The sequence below is a fragment of the Triturus cristatus genome, chromosome 8 (genome assembly GCF_964204655.1).
Source record: "Triturus cristatus chromosome 8, aTriCri1.1, whole genome shotgun sequence".
Classification (NCBI taxonomy): domain Eukaryota; kingdom Metazoa; phylum Chordata; class Amphibia; order Caudata; family Salamandridae; genus Triturus; species Triturus cristatus.
This window is the reverse complement of record NC_140591.1, coordinates 1,408,494,450-1,408,513,758: the sequence shown is the minus strand read 5'-3', so window position 1 is coordinate 1,408,513,758 and position 19,309 is coordinate 1,408,494,450. Positions and strand designations below refer to the sequence as shown.

Genomic DNA, 19,309 nt, shown 5'->3' with positions numbered 1-19,309 from the left:
GATCTGTTTTGGCCCTAGCCACCAGTTCACTAATTCGGAATGCCCCAAAAAATGCAAGGCAGAATGCAGCCACAAAGAGTTGTGCCTCAAAATGTGAATGGGTGACCTGGTCTACTGCTTCTAGCATGCCCTGGAGTGTGTGGAAGTCAATGGGTGCCCTGTTATCCGGAACCCTGACTTCCTCTCTGGCCCACCCTTTTTGAGCCGCCCTGATCAAGAAAGACTTGGTCTGATCCTGCCTCCTCTCAGCTTCGTGTCATGGCTTACTGCTGCCAAATGACCACAAAACCAGGAATGACTCTTCCCCTGCCCTTTTGCCCACAGTACAAATGATTGCACTCTCTGTTCCAAGGAATGTGAGGCTTGTCCCAGTGCCCTAGAAATGCTCTGGAAAGTGGTGAGATGTGTTTTGTGTTTTTTCCTGGTCCCTGGTGCCAGAGAACGTTCACCCATCGCTCTCAGTTGCTGTTCCATTGTAGAATTCACCGTAGATGTGCTGGGAAAGGGGTCATCGCCGCTCTCGCTCGTGGCCAGGCCTCCCGGAAACGGAGCCACTGAAAGCGAGAGAGAGAGCGTCAGCAGCTACATTCTTGAACCCCTCAATGTGTCTTGCCCTAAACTCCACATTGCAGCGCAGGCAAGCCCTGATTAGCTCCCTCAACAGACACAGCACCAGGAGGCATTTGGCTGTCTGCCCGTTGATGGCTTGCACTACCGCCATATTGTCGGACCAGAATACAACCCTTCTGGCTGACAGCCCTTCCGGCCACAAATGTAGGGCCACCAATATGGGGAACAGCTCCAGGACAGTTATTTTTGCTGTTATGTTTCTTTTACGCCATGCATTCGGCTACTTTTGCGCCCACCATTCACAGTCCATTATAGCACCAAAGCCATCCCTGCCTGACGCATCCGTGAAAAGACAGAGCTCTGGGATACCAGCCCAGGGGGATCTCCAAATGACTGTTCCATTAAAACTCAGCAGAAACTCATGCCACATCAGGAGGTCCTCCTTCAAACCAGTCCCTATTCTGACCATATGATACTTTTTGTGCACCTTGGCTGTGGCCCTTGCTAGTCTCCTTGCAAAGACTCTGCCCGCTGGTATCACCCTGGCAGCGAAATTCAGCTTCCCTAAGAGGCTCTGAATGACACCTAGGGGAGCCTTGTCCTTGCCCAGGATTGCCTGAATGTCCAGACGCAAAGCCTGTACCTTCTCAGCCGGAAGCCTGGACACGCCCTTGACAGTGTCCATCTCGATGCCCAGAAAAGTGAGAACCTGCGCTGGACCCTCAGTTTTACCAGGTGCCAAAGGAACCCCCAAGTGCCCCGCGAGTTCTTGGAAGTGATGCAGAGATTTGCTGAAGTCCAGAGTCCCCGCTTCCCCTATGAAGAGGAAATCGCCCAAGTAATGCGTTACTCCCCCAGTGTTGTATGACCAGATGAGTGCCCACTGCAAGAAGCTGCTTAACACCTCAAAGTAAGCCCAGGACACCGCCCAACCCATCGACATGCATTTGTCGAAGAAAAATGTGTTCTGCCACTTAAAGCCTAGCAGGTGGTGACTCTCTGGGTGGACCAGCAGCAGGCGAAAGGCCGACTCAATTTCCGCCTTGGCCAGCCAGGCCCCCTTCCCTGCTCTCCTGACCATATCCACTGCCACGTCAAATGAACTGTACGAGGCAGAGTACGTGCCATCGTCCAGCCAGTGGTTGACTGAATTGCCTTCTGGGTAAGACAAGTGGTGTATCAGGCGGAAAGACCCAGGTTTTTTTTGGGGGACCACTCCCAGGGGAGATACTCAAAAATTCCCAAGGGGGGGGTGATCGAATGGCCCTGCAACCCTCCCCAGAGCGGTCTCCTTCATGACCTTGTCCTGACGTTTGGGAGCTCTCTAGCTGACCTTAGGTTGTCTGCATCCCTGCAAACTAGTGGGCCTTGCTATGGGATCTTGAACCCATCTATGAAACCATCTGCCAGAATCCTGCTGTCCTTTGTGTTGGGATACGCCCTGAGGAGGGGGAGGAGTTTACCAATAATGATTGGTGAGGGGCCCTTAGCAGAAGAAACCTTGACATGTGTAGTGGCTGATGCGGGGGGAGTGAACTAGGCCCCCCGGTGTGGGGTGAGGCTGGGGGCAGGCAGGCGGGGAGGGGAGGTTCCGTTATCTGACTCGGGTTAGCTTTCCTGCCTGCCAGCAGCTGTGGAAGGGCACTCTCGCTTGGTGCTGCATGACACTGCTGGGTGACTGGCCCCACACTTACTGCAGTTGTGACCAAACTTGCACACCTTTCCCCATGAGCAGGACCCTGCATTGTACAATCTGCACGTGCTGGAGTTAAATCGCTTGCCCTTTCTTCCTTGACTGCTGCTGCCTCCCTGGCCTCCCCGAAAGGGCTGCTTGAAAGGGCGTTTCCCTGATTGCTTCTGTCCTTTGGAATTGCCCTGCCCTTTCTGACTCTTCGCGGTCCCCTTGTTGTCTGGAGTAAACTTTCCCATGTGCTCTACCCAGAGCTGGATTTCCTTTTGGTCCCACCCCAAGTCCGGACACATTGCTATTTTTTTTCGGAAATCTTGGTCGTAGTTACACCACCAATACCCCCCGTCTTTTCTGCCTCATTATGGATTAAACGGGAGTACTGCCACATCGTGGGACCCTGGTCTGGGTGTTTCTCCATCATCACTTCTGCTAGAATAGCCAAGGCCTCCCTCCAGTTCTGAATATTTTTCTCAGGCCAGGTCTGGAATTTCACCTTCTTCTCATCGTCTTCCCCCCCCCCCATCTTTCTAGTGTCTTGTCCATCAGCCCCATGCATTAACAAGGTAAAAATGTCCAAAAATTCCAGTCTCCAAATCCCTTCCTTAGCAGCCAACGGCACCTCCCAAGCCAACGAGCAGCGTCCTGTTGCTAGCGGTGGCACTGTGACGAGCGGTGGCGGTGTTGCTGCCGATGCTCCTGCCTTAGCTGCCTCTGCTGGTGTGGCGGGATTGTGGACCTCTAGGGAGCTGCAAGATGGGGGCACCGCCCGGTCTGCCGCACCAGCACGGGGGGGAGGGGGAACGACTGCTGATGTTACCTGTGGGATGGGTGCAGCCAGCGGTTGGCCACTCGCTGCTGGGTGGCCGCTACCAGCCGAGGCGCTCCTGGTGCTGAGTCCTATTGTAGGCTGTGACAGGTGCTCACTCTGTGCCACTGGCGATACCCCAGTGGCTGCCGACCCCGGAGGTTTTTGTGAACTTGTGCTGCCAGCCTGTTCCCCCCCCACCCCCAAACTTGCACAGTGGACGGTGGTCCCTCCTCCCTAAGCGCAGCGGCCACAGGCGTGAGTGGTTGTACAGTATTACGATTTAAAGTCAGCCAAGATGCTCAACATAGAGTCCATCATCTTACCTATTTTATCAGTGTTTGTGTCACTAATTTCGATGGGATTTAAGGGGCCGGCCGGGATGACCGCGGGCACTGCATCTCATGGAGGGGAAGTCACCCTGACCTTAGGTGCCGGGGGCTCTGCTGGGAAGTCTTTATTTGTCGGCCGGCGAGACCGTTTAGTCCTGTTGAGTCCCGACTCAACTGGCCCTCTTATGGCCGCAACAAGCATGTCCTCTACTACTTCGGAGCCTCCCTGTTAACGGGAGTCAGGCATTCCTTTTGCCCAGGACACTCCTCTAGCCTTTGCCATTTCCATAAAGTCTGCCCATATTGCCTCCTGCGACATGCCGGATTTGGACACTTCCACTGTGGTAAATTGCAAGAACAGGAGGGGGGGATCCTTGGCTATCCATGCCTCCGGACTGTAGTACAGAAACCTCTACGCATGTCCTGCAGGGATAAAGAATCATAAATAGATGTCCCGCTGCGGGCTCCTTTCCCCCTTCTCCCTTGCCAGAGTCCATTCCCCCTGCGTTTGCCAGTACTTACTTCTGTCCTTGATTCCTGGCTCAACCTAGCCTGCTGAAGCGATTTCGGCGATTCTGAAGAAAGATAAGCACTTGTTACAGGTATGGCTGACTGGCGCGCGCTGCTCGGCCCCTGTTTCCTGAACTCGCCCTCCATCCCTTCTTTACCCGCAGCTTTGCTTACCCAACGTTTCCTTTTTTTAAGTTGAGATTGTGCTGCCCGTGCTTGCAGTGAAGGGACCACTATTCGCTGCAAATAAAAACAAGGGTTAAGACTCCTCGCTGCTAATGTGGGGTCATAACCCGAGGTATCGGGCCGGGGGGCGGGGGGGAGCAGGGTGATTGGGGGGGGATTGTGGTCTTGTTTACCTCCTCTAAATCGGTTGTGACTTGCTTCTGCCTGAAGTGACCGTCTACCTAGCGTATGTTCCACTTTCCTGGAAAGAACAACGGTTAGCACGCCCATTCAGCATGATTTGGTGCCCCACAACCCTACCCCCCCCAACCTCGGCTGGGCCCAGCGCTACCACTCACTGATTCTGAGTCGCTGTGGAGGCCCTGTGGCCCTTGTCGTCCTTCCGATCAGGGCATGGGAGTTTAATCTTTAATACCTTGGGGATAAAATGACAACCGTTATTTCTCCTAAAGGCGTTGCCTCCATGGTGCCCCCCCCATATTGGTGTGCACCTTCGTGATTTCCATGCAAGTCATCACGAACCAACCCATGCTTGCCTACACCATGCGTACCCACACTTTGTCTGTTACCCAAAACTCCCCATTAATTGCCCACTGTGCCTTGCATGCACTGTCCTATTTGCTCTGCAGACAGGTGCAACGCTCCTTCCAATGCATAAATCACAGTGACATCATGCCTACCAGTCAGGACAGTTGGCTTTGTCTAATGATTGTTTGCTATATCAGGTGACCCACATGCTTGTACCCGCAGCTCCCTCGCTGCAGTCAGGCCTCACCTCCAAGCGGATCCAAGGAAGGAAATACAGTTTGCCCGGTCAGACATCGGCTCCCCTGCCTGCATTGGGTCACAAAAAAGCGCAAAACACAAAATTGTGCTCCCCTGCCAACCCCCCATGAGCGAGGGAGATGGCTTCCCGCTTCCGTTCGCTTCCCCCATGAACCAGCGGGGCCCATATGGCAATGTCCACACTCGTAGCTAAAACTCCCGGCGACAACGGTGCGCATCACGCCTTCTGGGTCATCCAGGACTAAATGTGGCAATTACGGGCGCACGCTGCCACTTCTCTGCCCAAGTGACGCCGATCAAATCCTGGTTAAGCACACTAAATTCCTGTCTGAAAACCCATTTAATTTCCTGGAGCAAAGCACTTTCCCCGGTTGCATCCTCCTAACCCGACCCCCTCGCTGTCTCCAAACCACAAATGCCCACTGACCCCGCTATATTGCAGCAGTGAAGCTGGGGACACCTTGGAGGCGTTAGGGCTGCCTCAGTGCGGCCGCGTGACAGAGACGAGGGAGGAGGGGGACCCTCACTAGGGCTTGGCAGTCGACGTGCTGCCTGCCGGCCAGCACTGCGGAACGTGAGGACTCGCAATGCCCTCCTGCCCTGTGACGGGGGATGACCGGAAATGCCGTCCCGCCCCACCTACCGCCGGCTGATCATCCGGATCCGAAAACGGAGCCACTGGCGGCTAGAACAGGCTCCGTGAGCACTGCCTAGCGTGCCTCGATCCAGCATAATGACTCTGGCACCAGCGGAGCCGGGGTGTGCAGACGACACCGCGCCCCCCCATAGTACCCCTAGGGGCACCCCGCTGTCCCCCTTAATAGGTTACCCAATGACACACACGAGACAGTTGGTGTTGGGTAACAATGCTGCAGGTTTATTACATAATTCCAGAATATGTAATGGGTGGGTTATCTTACGGGCGATCCAAGGGCAGGCAACCAACTGGGTCGCCTGCCCGCCTGATGAGCCGGGCAGCGCGGGAGCGATGCCCGCCGTTGCTGCCCTCCAGGTGATTCTTTCTATGATCACGTGCCCTTGGTAATTCTACTCACGCCCCCCTATCGGGGCAGAGCGTCGCATAGCAAGCCCCCGGTTGTTCAGGCCCACAACCGCCCGCAGGACTAGCGGGGCGCCGACACGGCTTCCGGGACCCTCCCATGAGGCTCCTCGGTTTTGGCTCAGGCACCCCCTATGGTGCCGCGCAGAGGTACCCTTTGTACCGGCCTGCTTCCAGATCGCCCTTTAACTCCGCCACAGCCCTGGAGGCGGCTCACCGTCGCAGCCAGGGCCCCCCACCAACCCGCTATAATCTTACCTGCAACCTCTCCTATCTAGGGCTTCCTGCAACAAGCTGGAAGGGAACCATCCTAGCAGAAGGAGAAAATGAAATTCTGCCACCTCATGACAGTGTGACAGCGCTAGCGGGACTCAAACCATGTGAGATCCCTTATGTCCACAGGCCCAAGACTTACCAGTGAGCTATAGCTCCTGGTGTTGTAGATGGCCCCATCTATGTCCCCAAGGCCCAAGGCGCTGTCAGCAAAGTTCAAACATTGAGGATTGACTAAGTCCTACTTCGCCCCTGCCATCATGCTCCTCAGTAGGAGGGTGGCGGGGGAGTGCCCCCCCCCCCACAAACCCAGAGCATCCCCAGCGGTGCAAAATTCCTGCTCCGTTGAAGTAGAGATTTAGTGCACCCTGGGCGTGACAAATGTACTATTGACATAATGTCCCCTTGTGTTTGCCCCGCTGACACCCCAGTTATTGGGACAGCAGCACCCTATGTTGGCAGGCAGCGCCCCTAGCGCGGTAAACGTGTCCGTAAACCCGGATCCCAGTCTCCCACAGCTGCAGTACGCGACCAGTAAATCCGGTGGGGGGTACCCGCAACCGCAATGGTCCTCTAGACATCCGGAAAAATGCCCTATTTTACCTGGACCTATCTCCAAATGATGGTGGTTTCACCCAGCTGTAAGGCCAGAGGCCCGCCTATGGAGCCTATTTAATTGTTTTGCTACTCGGCCCCTTTATGGGTAGGCCTCAGAATTAGGGCAACGTGCGTGCTCCCAGGGCACGGAGTTGCTGGAGAGCAGATGCCTGTTACCCACACGCTGATACTTAATCTGTTGCTGACAACAACAACAACGACACACGACCCAAGCCCCCCTTCAGCAAAAGGTGGAGACGAGGGACACGTGGTCACGTGTGGTCAGGATCGGACAGCGCGACCCTTGCTGTAAATAGCACTTTTTTAACACGCGAACTCGACCCGAAGGTATAGCAGCGCTGTGCATGAGCACCATATTTACACCCATATTCGGGCACGGGAGTGAGATCATATGGCGATATTCACTGATTTACACAGCGTCACACACCCAGCGCGAACTCGATCCGAAGGTATTGGCGCGCAGTTCCTGAGCACCGTATTTACATACATAATCGGGCACGGGGAGATTAAGTGATCTGCCCAGCGTCGCAGCGCGACTCGCACGACTCTATATGGGGGATGTCCGTACGCCCCGTGTCTACATACATGTTTGGGCACGGAGTGGGATCATGAGACGCCAAAACTCGCGACCCTCGGGGGCACAGGTGGACCAGGCCCAGCAGCACGCATGCATATCTGGGCATGGGGTGATCAGTGATTTGCCCAGCGTCACAACCACAGCGTGAACTCGATCCGAAGGTTAATTGTGCGCAGTTCGTGAGCACCGTATATACATACATACATCGTCGGGCACGTGGATATTAAATTATCTGCCCGGAGTCACAGCGTGACCCGCCCGAAGGTATTGGAGTGCAGTACATGAGCCCCGCATTAGCATACCTATTCGGGCATGGTGGATTAGTGATTAGCTCAAACCGTAATGCGCGCAAAATTATTAGAGCACCGGACACGAGCACTGACCAAATAACCCATTCGGGTGGAGGGGGTGTCGTAATGCCCGGAATCACCTGATGCTCGTGAATGTGGGCACGAGCAAATTCTTGTGAATAATACATGCACTTGTATCATGTGTCTGCATTATAGGGAGCCAGCCCATACATGTTGCATATTTATCTAGCGTGAACTCGACCCGAAGGTATTGGAGCCAAATCTTGTGCACAATGCCTGCGCTTGTATCAAGTGTCTGCCTTATAGGAAGCCAACAGATACATGTTGCCTATTTGTATAGCGCGAACTCGACGCCAAAGGTCTTGCAGCGCTTTACATGAGCACCGTATTTACATTACACCATGCCGGCACGGGGAGCGTGAGCGAGTCGTACCATATAACACGATCCCCGTGCCAAATCACGCGAACACCGCACCAGATTAACCATTGAGGTGCGGGGGGTTTAGTAATGCCTGCAATCGCGTAATGTGAACAATGCATGTACTTGTGTCATGTATCTGCCTTATAGGAGGCTCGCAATTACATGTCGCATATTAATATAGCGCGAACTCGACCGGAAGGTATTGGAGGCCTTTACATGAGCACCGTAATTACATTACACCTTCGAGCAGGGGTTGCTTAAGAGAATCATACCATATTACACGCTCCCCGTGCCGGATCACGCGAGCACCGCACCAGATTATCCATTGAGGTGCGAGGGGTTTAGTAATGCCCGCAATCGCGTAATGTGAACAATGCATGCACTTGTATCATGTATCCGCCTTATAGGAAAACAATAATACATGTTGCATCAATATATACCCCCATCCGCGTGGAATACCGAAATTCCTCCAAACCTGTACTGTGCGCGACAACCCTAGAGCACCGGGCACTAGCACCGCCCATTCAGGAGTAGGGGGTGTCGTACTGACCGGAATTACCGAGGATGGGGCGCGACACCAAGGCTTGCAGGCCGCGCTCTTGCCCTATGGCGCGATATTAACCAATGCCTGCCATCTGTGTGATACTACGCAAGCGCTGAGCTCCCCTTATGGTGATCCGGTGCACTAATACAGCCGCCCGCTCCCCTCAGTACTTACGAAGACCAGGCCGCAATGCCCCTGAACACGCGGCCCGCTGCATGACCCCCCCGCCCTCAGCGGCAGTGTAGCCTACAGGGGGGGGGGGCGATAACCTATTCATCCAAGCAGCGACCACGAGGCTGGCACCGCCCGCGACCCCCGGGGACCCAGGCAGCCCCGTTACCAATCTCATAGCCTAATTATATAGCGCGTGCTCGACCCGAAGGTGACTGAGCGCTTTACATGCCAAGATAATCTTAAGTGATCATGCACTGGCATCATGGATCTGCCTATCTAGGCAGCCCCCATTACCTGTTGGACCCAGGCAGCCCCGTCACCAATCTCATTGACATAATGATATTGCGCGAGCTCGACCCGAAGGTATTGATGCGCTTTACATGGTGCCGTATTTAACCTCCACGTCAAGGCACTGTGCGCTCCGTTCCCGAGTACAATATTGTGTGATCAGGTGTCTCCGCGCAAAACCTGCGAGCCATGCATGCCCTGGTATCATGCATCTGCCTATATGGGCAGCCACGATTACCTGTTGCATATTTATGTAGCGTGCCATCGGCCCGACGGTATTGGAGCGCTTTACATGAGTGCCCTATTTACGTTACACATCCAGGCACTGGGCGCGTAATTAAAATTACGACCGTACACGATAACCCGAGCACCACCCCCGAATATCCCTTGAGGTGCAGGGTGTTTAGACCTGGCCGCAATGCGGACGCGATCCCGCGGGCCGGGACTGATTACCCTAACCAGCCCCCAACCCGCAGCTTGCCACGGCTACCCCTTGGCCCCGCTCGCCTCAGCCCCCCCACAACAACGGATGCGCTGCCCATGCGCACGCCGCCACTGCATGCGCCCCCCCCGGCCTAGATGCCGATGTGAAAGGGGGGGGGCGATAACCTTCCCAGGGAGCGCCGCGGGGGCTGCACCGCCCCTGACCCGCGGTGTCCCGGCAGCTCCCCACCTAGCAGTGCTGGTAGCAGTGAGGGGGGGGGGGGGGTGGATGGGACCGGGAAACCCGCCATCGCCTAACGGTTCCCACCCGGCGCAGGGTATGCGGCTTAATGGCCGGCTGCCCCCCCCATCGTTCACTTGCTCGCCATGGCCTGGCCGACGCCCTGGCGTCCTTCTGTCTTTCTCAGGACGACGATTCAGTGCTGACCGGACATCAGTCACAGGTTTATCACGAGTATTCCCCTTTAAGTGGAGATGCCGCGGGCCTCGTACATATCACTGCCACTGTTTAGACCGTGCCCGCGAAACCCTAGTTCGGTGCAGCGGGGATGCGAATGGATCGCCATACCCAAACCACTTCCATGACTTAAAGCTCTCACCTTACCACCCTGCAAACCCCTACTTCTTCACCGCCAGCCGCATGGGCCGGGGCTGGTGTAGACCGCAAATTATTTACGAGGCGAACATGAAGGTCCCTTCCGGGCACGCCACGGAAAACAGGTGTAATTAAAACCCGCGAACGCTCTTCTGCCCACGCCCGCCTATTAAACTACCCATGCCCCTGTCTTGCGCCCCCTCCGCCCGTGGCCATCCTCGCCACAGGGCCCCGTCGACCTGGTACTGCCCAGCGACAGGGCCACGGAAAAGAGGTGTAATTAAGACCCGCGAACGCTCTTCTGCCCACGCCCGCCTATTAAACTACCCATGCCCCTGTCTTGCGCCCCCTCCCCCCGTGGCCATCCTCGCCACAGGGCCCCGTCGACCTGGTACTGCCCAGGGACAGGGCCGGGGCAGAGTGGGTGCTGCAAGACTCACCGTAATCTAGTAGCGCAGTGCGAAGACAACAAGCGTCGTGGGGGCCGGAATCGCAGCGAGGAAGGCGCGGACGACGGACCGATGCTGCTGCGGCCAGGTAAAAGGCGAGGTGGGCGACAAAGAGGTCGCCAAGAAGGGTGGGGGAAGGCTAAATAGCCTCCCCCTCACACCAGGGCCAGGAAGTGACACGCATTGCGTGTCACTTCCGGCCTAGCCAGAGGAGGGGGGCTCCGGTCTGCGTCCCCGCCCCCTCCCCCGGTGGGAGGGGGTGGGGATGAGTGACCGGTGCCCCGGGGCCACTAAGGCGCCGACCGCCTATTGGCCCCCTGCGGGGGCCACGGTCAGCAGCAGAGATGGCGTCCCGTTGCCCCGCCCTCACACGCCCTGGCCACCTGCTTGCCGTGAACGCCCCCGTGATGACTGGGCCGCTATCCGTGGCCACGCTCGGCCCTGCAGTTCATTCCAGTCGATAATGCACTGCATCACTTATTGCGGGCCGTTCTCCCTACGTGGAGGGTTGTTGCAACGGGGGGGGAAGGGAGGTTGGGGAGCATCGTTCCACGCGACGCGTGACCCGGGACCATGGGGTACCACCCTGCGCCGACAGGCCACATGCAGCGGCGTCCTCCTGCACCCTTGCCCGATCCCATCCATGAAGGAGGAGCGGGAAGGGCCTGAACGCTGCAACCCTCTACTCAGAAATATCCCAACTTCATTGGAGCCTGACTCTGGGCCAGGGGAGCTGTCTACCCCGTCTCCTAGCGACTCCAACCCAGTGCTATAGCCGCGTGGTGCCGGGCAGTTTGGGGATGGGGGAGGGCTCACGGACTAACCACCTTAAGCTCAGCCAGGCGCTCGGTGAACTGTGCCTATGGTAGTCTCTATAGTGCCAATATCGGCAACAGTTATGACAAAGCACATAAGTACATAAGTGCATAAATAAAAACACACGACACTGTAATGTAAGTGGAGAAATATTGCTGCAGGTTTATTAGCATAACCAATATGCAAACAAGGTGGGTTATCTTACGGGCGATCCCAGGGCAGGCCAGCCCTATGCCGCCTGCCCGTCTGATAACCCTAGAGTCACCATGGCAACGCCAACTGGTGTATACCAAATATTGGGAGGGTCCACCCCTCCCATCCGTGGACCACCAGTCCACATGCTTCACACGCCCCCCCGTGATGGGTGGGCGGAGCATAAATGGCAGCCCCCGGTTGCTCAGACCCACAACCGCCTTTCGGTTAACGGGGCGCCGTCGTTCTTCCAGGGGACCCGCTAAACCTCCCTGGGTATCCTGGCTTAGCACCCCATGGTGCTGCTGCATGCTGTACCCCTTGGTAAGTGCAGACCCTGGATCGCCCTGTAACTCCTCCTGCAACACAAAGTAACACTGTTAGAAAAAACCTGCCCCCCCCTTTTGTCCCTCCGGACGCCGGGTAAGCGGAGGGGCGGGCAAGGCGAACGAGCGGACAAGAGGACGAGGAGGGGGTGGAGACAGTATAAGTACCCCTGTCTCCTGCCCGCCCTCGCCGGAAACAGATATCTGTTGGGGTCTCCCCCGGACTAGCCCAGGGACTCGACCTCCCACCCCTGTGCCTTCCTGTGGCACTAAGGCGGCTGCGCGACCCCCCCCGGGCAGCCTTACATACATCGAGCTGCTAGTTACCGATCGAGACGCCCGAGCGAAGAGGGGCTGGAATCATCAAATCCCCTATACCCTGCCCCCCGTCCCGCTGCCCCACCTGCACGGACTGGCCCCGGCACCACCAAGCCTAATGCTGGGCCTGGACCATCCTATGCCGCGGTGAAGGGGTCCCCACGGGGGTGGCAAGATGTGGGACCGGGGGGTCTGGGGCATTGCCTGCACTCACTTCGCATAACGCGACCTCAGGACAGTGTGGCCAATGGACCAGCAGCACGACAGACGGCATGACAGACGGCGTACCAGGCGCCAAAGAGGACCCAAAATGGAGGGGGGAGGCCTAAATACCCTCCCCACCCCACGGCGTGCCGGAAATGATGCGCCTAGTGCGCCTGGTAAGGGGAATCCCCCTAGAGTCCTGCATTAGTAGGGGGGGGGGGGAGTGCCCAAATGGCACTAAAAGGGCTGCCCTTTTAGGGTGGCCCCCTGCGGGGGCCGCGGGCAGCCGCATTTACCAGGGGTGAAATCCGACCATGAAGAGCATCGGGTGAAGGCTGGGGCTGCGCCTGCCCTACACATGGCCCAACAACTGCATGTCCACCCCAGCATGGCTCCGCAGTGTGAGAAAGCCTACCTGTCACCTGAAAAGAGGCCGCAGTGTCCCTAGTGGTGGTGCACGGCACTGCACCCAGCACCAATGTGAAAATACACAGGAGGCATCGCTGATGAGGCTCGCATTTTCTAGAAGGATAACTGCCCAGTCATTCCCAGCGTGACTGCATCACCCTTTAAGCCTGCACTCCAGCAGAGTGACGACACACAACATCAGAGAAGATGCTGCGAGTTAAGGAGAAGTTTACAGTGTCACATACAGGCCAGTTGTTGTATTTCACTAGAACACAACAGTCTGCAATAAAATGGTCCTTCCAAACACTCATGCCAAGCAGAAGACGCCTGGCATCATAAGTGCTTGTAGTGCCCTGTGCTCCCAAGCAGCAACAACAAGTAGACTGACCAAGACGGATGCCTATTTCCTGAAGAGGAGAATGACTGTGTACCACAGCAAAGAAGACCTGCTAGACCACTAGCAAGCCTCGAAGAATACAATGCGCTGCACACACGAAACTCCCTAGCGCTGTCTGCTGCCACCGCAGTCAGGAAGTCAGCGCCGCATACACCCTAGTGGTGAATGGCCACCACCACAAATAAGGAGAGCAGAAGCACCCTCACAGAGACCAGGCAAGTTACACAAAGATCCTGGTTGCCCGCCATGTGCCCGCAAAAGATGCTGCACATGCCCAGCGCTCCCCGGAGAAACGAGGGGAGTAAAGGCCTAGCATGGCTGAGTGCAGGAAGTGAGCGTCTACATCTCAGCTGCAGAAGCACAGCTGCTCAGTGGCCCAGAGACTATGCAGGGAGTGCCCCCAACACTGCTTCAAAACTGCGTCACACATCGGCCTATTACAGGCATGAGGAGGGCTACACATCTCCAAGTGGCAATCTGCCACCATCGCAACACGAAGAGAATGTAGCATGATGCCACATCGTGAAGAAAAGAAGAGCGACAATCCTGTCAACCTGAAGAACCGGACAACCACAGATGGGCTGGAGAGATCAAAAAGGAGATAAGAACGCGGACTCATACCACTACAAGAGTGCACCAGCAGACACAAGACAGCCACCAAGGCGGAGCGACGACCCTAGAGACAGTTCAATGGGAGAACAACATGTAAGCTGCCTGCAAGCGCAAACTGGGTCTCTCCCCCTACGCTTCCCAGTGCAGCTGTCAGTTACCGGGCATGTGCAGTTTGAGTCAGATGGCATCCCTGCTTGTGACCGCAGGTGCCAAGGGAGAAGAACGGCACCAGCAAAAATACCATGCTACGTGGCAGTGAAGTCCCTCCAGTCACCCTCGCTCCAAGCAAATCATTACCACCTGTCGTCCAGGTCTAATGGCAACCATTTCATCATTGCCATGTGCATCATCCAATCCAGTGAAGGAGCAACTCATCACCAGGGGGGAGCCTTACACCTGTAAAGCACCAAGAGACCAAGGCACCCTTATCAAAGTGAAAGACCAAGTGTCCAGAGACTATCTGACAGCCTATTTGAACCTGTGTCCTGTTGGCAAGCACAATAACCATTGTGTCACCGACCATGGCAGTTGCACAAACAACTTCATTGTGATTCTGTTAGTGATCCTGCAGCGGCCCACACGCAGCCCTGCACAGTCCACACGTTCCCGTGGCAACCCCGCAAAAAGGCCTCAAGGGCATTCCTGCACTAACGTATCCTGGTACGAGAGATGGTCTGGAAGCTGCTCCACGGACAAGGTACCGGGAGTCACCGGGGCTTCAGAGGAGAACGTCCCAAGCATCTTTGACGCCATGCCAGTCCTGGCAAGACTTGTCATCACAGTGCCCAGATCCTCCAAGAGAAACTTCTGCAGCATGGCTTCACGGATGCTCCTGATGCACCATGTTTGAACTGTTTGATACAACATCATCACCACGAGAGCCAGCAGGTCCTTCCAACAGTTCGGAAGTGGACATTGATCCAACGGACAGGCTGCCAAAGAATCTGGACTCCGCCTACACAGTGTTCGTGCCCAGTGGTAACGGGTTAAAATATAAAATGTGCCGAGACGCCCGGATGCTCCCAGCTGCACCTGTCCACCGTTGTCCTGCAGACTGCCTCTCGAGACTGTGGTGTTTTAGTTGTTTCCATTTCATCCCACAGGTTGTACTTTGTTTTGTTTTAATAAAGTTTGGGAGGAATGTAGTGTCTGGCTGGACACGTTCTAGTGTCAACAGGCACACGTTTACCAACCACTCCCCTGCAGGGCTGGACACACACACACACACCCCACACCCATCCACGAGTGACGTGGGTCTGCTAATAAAAGGGCCCGAGTGCACGTGCTCGTGGGCAGTTCACTAAGCATATACTCTGTGTCTGTGTCGATCATTACTTAGCATATGGCCTTAGGGCCTACAACTTTACAATGTGATGGAAGGAAGGAATGGTAATGTGTATATGTGGTGTCTGACAGAGGTAATAATGCAGTGAGCACGCTTTTCGAAGATTGCAAAAAAATCACGGAAATTATCAAGCTTTTTATTTTTTCAAACAGTAACATGGGAGGAGCCGCCCCACCAGACAAGACCTGGAAAGGAAACCTGAATGTTTCATACAGCCTAGGGCCTGGCTTCAGTGGTGACTTTTCAACAAGGTTAGTGTAATCACTGTTTACATATACTGTCATATACTGAGGCAGCACTCAATCGAATATACAGTGTTCGTGTCGCCTTTGTGTCCCGTGGTGAAAGAAGTTGCTGTTGGTAAATATGTTTTTGCTTGGTTGGTAGCTCTAGGTGTGAATGGCGTGTGAAAATCGGAGATTCACTGTATAAGTATGCCATGTTTACCAGCTAGCTTTGGAGTTGGCAAGCCTGCATTTAAAAAAAAAAATCCTCAAACGGAAGAGGCTTTAAAAATGTAAAAGTAAAAATGATGCAAACTAAAGCTGGTGTGTATATGCATGGAAAAAATAAATAAAAACGATCTATCGCAAAATTAAATATGAAAAAAGTGAAATGAAAGCAGGGACCTGGACTGACCCATGTCCTCATGCTTTATGCGGTCGTGTGCATATATTGTGACTTTTTTGGAACACAAGAGAGTGACAGCCTTAAACTGGTTCTAGGCCAGATCTAAATGTATGATGTTGTTCCTCGGCTGATATCCTATATTCCTTCGTCATTTGCGTAGAAGAACAATGTTTTGTAGCTTTGTTACACGTTCCTGTTTTTTGAGATGCAAACGAAGTTTTGCCTGTGTGTCGTTGAACAGAGTGACAAATTGTACACGAGGCAGTGTGACACAGCCAGATGAACACAAGAATGATGGTAATGTAAAGTGGCTGAGCGACCAATGGGCACCTGGTACAGCGCACGTGGCACTGTTGTTCAGAGCACACAGTGCAATGTTGGTAGTAATTATGTCCAGCGTAGGATGTTGCAGTAATCGGCCATCCTTGGCAATGTTCTGGCCAGCTCCACCTTTCGCCTACTACCACCAGTGACCTACCTTCCCACTGGAGGGAATTCTATATCCATTTATGTTGCCCAGACAGCAAATCTGTCCTTCAGTTGTTCTCCGCGACAACCTCCAGGGTATGTGTGCCATCAATCACCCAGTAACTCTTATGCTAAAATTTATTTTATAGTTATCAACCTCTTTAAGTAAGTTGGATGTGATTTCATTAATGTGTTTGGTGTGGTAATCAGTGACATTATTTCAAGCTGTATCATCAGACGCTGTTGCAGAACCGTAAACAGCAGTTAAAACCCAGGTATTACCACGCAGTGCCTTTACCACACGTCATTTACCACACAGCGCCTTTATCATGTATGCCTACACCATGAATATACCTTAACCATGCATGCCTTTGTCTTGCAAGGTAAGTATATTTACGGTAAGCGTCTGTATGAGAGTGACTGTGTTTGTGTGTGTGTGTGTGTATATATATATATACTACAAGTCCCAGAAGGCTGAAAATGATGACGCCATAGGAGGGCTATAATCAGCGATAGAAGGGACTGCCTCCTCTTGCATCTGCTCGGAAGCCCCCGTGAGCAAGGAGCAAAGGAGCTCCGAAACGCGTTGGGGAAGGTGGAGGAAATATCTGTGAGCGTTGCTGTTTTGTCCAAATAAAGAACTCGGCTGTGAAGGCTTTGTTTGCTTGCCCTTGAGTGCGTCCTCGAACGTCAGCGAACATATGGGAATCTACTACCGGCCGGCTTGGGTCGGGAGGACAGCACCACCAGGAAATTAACTATGGGCTGTTGGTGTCGGATACACGGACACAGTCATAACAAAAGGGGAAGTCGGAATTTATTTCTTAACGGCAACGGGACCGGAGGCCCTATGCAGGGTTTGACTGTATTGCTTCCCAGGCAGAATCCAATCAGGATAATATTTTAGCATTAGGACTACAAGTCCCAGAAGGCTGAAAATGATGACGCCATAGGAGGGCTATAATCAGCGATAGAAGGGACTGCCTCCTCTTGCATCTGCTCGGAAGCCCCCGTGAGCAAGGAGCAAAGGAGCTCCGAAACGCGTTGGGGAAGGTGGAGGAAATATCTGTGAGCATTGCTGTTTTGTCCAAATAAAGAACTCTGCTGTGAAGGCTTTGTTTGCTTGCCCTTGAGTGCGTCCTCGAACGTCAGCGAACATATGGGAATCTACTACCGGCCGGCTTGGGTCGGGAGGACAGCACCGCCAGGAAATTAACTATGGGCTGTTGGTGTCGGATACACGGACACAGTCATAACAGAAGGGCAAGTCGGAATTTATTTCTTAACGGCAACGGGACCGGAGGCCCTATGCAGGGTTTGACTGTATTGCTTCCCAGGCAGAATCCAATCAGGATAATATTTTAGCATTAGGACTACAAGTCCCAGAAGGCTGAAAATGATGACGCCATAGGAGGGCTATAATCAGCGATAGAAGGGACTGCCTCCTTTTGCATCTGCTCGGAAGCCCCCGTGAGCAAGGAGCAAAGGAGCTCCGAAACACGTTGGGGAAGGTGGAGGAAATATCTGTGAGCGTTGCTGTTTTGTCCAAATAAAGAACTCGGCTGTGAAGGCTTTGTTTGCTTGCCCTTGAGTGCGTCCTCGAACGTCAGCGAACATATGGGAATCTACTACCGGCCGGCTTGGGTCGGGAGGACAGCACCGCCAGGAAATTAACTATGGGCTGTTGGTGTCGGATACACGGACACAGTCATAACAGAAGGGCAAGTCGGAATTTATTTCTTAACGGCAACGGGACCGGAGGCCCTATGCAGGGTTTGACTGTATTGCTTCCCAGGCAGAATCCAATCAGGATAATATTTTAGCATTAGGACTACAAGTCCCAGAAGGCTGAAAATGATGACGCCATAGGAGGGCTATAATCAGCGATAGAAGGGACTGCCTCCTCTTGCATCTGCTCGGAAGCCCCCGTGAGCAAGGAGCAAAGGAGCTCCGAAACGCATTGGGGAAGGTGGAGGAAATATCTGTGAGCGTTGCTGTTTTGTCCAAATAAAGGACTCGGCTGTGAAGGCTTTGTTTGCTTGCCCTTGAGTGCGTCCTCGAACGTCAGCGAACATATGGGAATATATATATATATATATTTATATATATATATATATGTGTGTGTGTTTTTTTGTTTAAGGTGGGCAAGGGTATTGGGTGGTAAGGGTATTTTGGGGGTTTAGGGGTGGGCAAGGGTATAGTTTGTTAAGGGTATTTTTTAGGGTTTGGGAGTGGGTAAGAGTATAGGTGGCAAGGTTAACACACATTTGCAATGCAATAGGTCTCGCATTTACGCGAGTTTGAGCTATTGGCATTGTAAATGACAATGCCTTTTATTTCTGTTTTGGTTTTTAAGACATAAATAAAAGGCATTGACGTTTACAATGCCAATAGCTTAAACTTGTGTAAATGTGAGACCTATTGCATTGCAAATGCTTGTTTTAGCTCTATGTGCGTGAAATAAGGAGAGACTTCAATGACATTAAACAGGTTCCCAAAAGAGCATTTTTACTCTGCCCCCAAAACGAACAACAAAATTACTTTTGAAAGGCAGCACCCATTTGAAATAACGCTACGGAAACAGGAAACCAATGGCTGTCCAGGAGTTTCACCAATAACCAATAATCGAATAAATTTAAAGCAAGTCACCAAAGGGAAAACAAAAAAAGCTAATTATTTTTAACAAAAGCCTGCGACACTACAAAAATAATATTAGCAATGTCCAGAGTTAAGCGTCCCAAAATATTGACCTGTTTAAATTTTCCACAGATTACAACTACATTCATGAGAAAACAATCTTTTTTCAAAACGCTTCCTCAATGACCTTTTTTCCACAACATGCTGTAGAAGAAACACATTCTGTCTCTCTCGTACTGTTCTTCTGCACCTCATGCCCTCTGAAAAGAGAGACGAGGGGAGAGACAAGTGACGTGCATGCACCACCAGACTCTAAGGGCCAA

At 53.6% G+C, this 19,309-nt stretch overlaps 1 protein-coding gene across 4 annotated transcripts in view; it reads left to right on the top strand.

Annotated features, from left to right (window-relative positions):
• Positions 1-19,309, top strand: part of LOC146805832 (N-acetylated-alpha-linked acidic dipeptidase 2-like) — a 768,743-nt gene that overhangs the window by 514,410 nt on the left and 235,024 nt on the right. For all 4 annotated transcript variants that reach the window (XM_085623135.1, XM_085623133.1, XM_085623136.1 and 1 more), the window contains one exon: positions 15,404-15,502. In XM_085623135.1, coding sequence (XP_085479261.1) covers positions 15,404-15,502 — 99 coding nt within the window. The remainder of the gene's footprint in view (positions 1-15,403; positions 15,503-19,309) is intronic.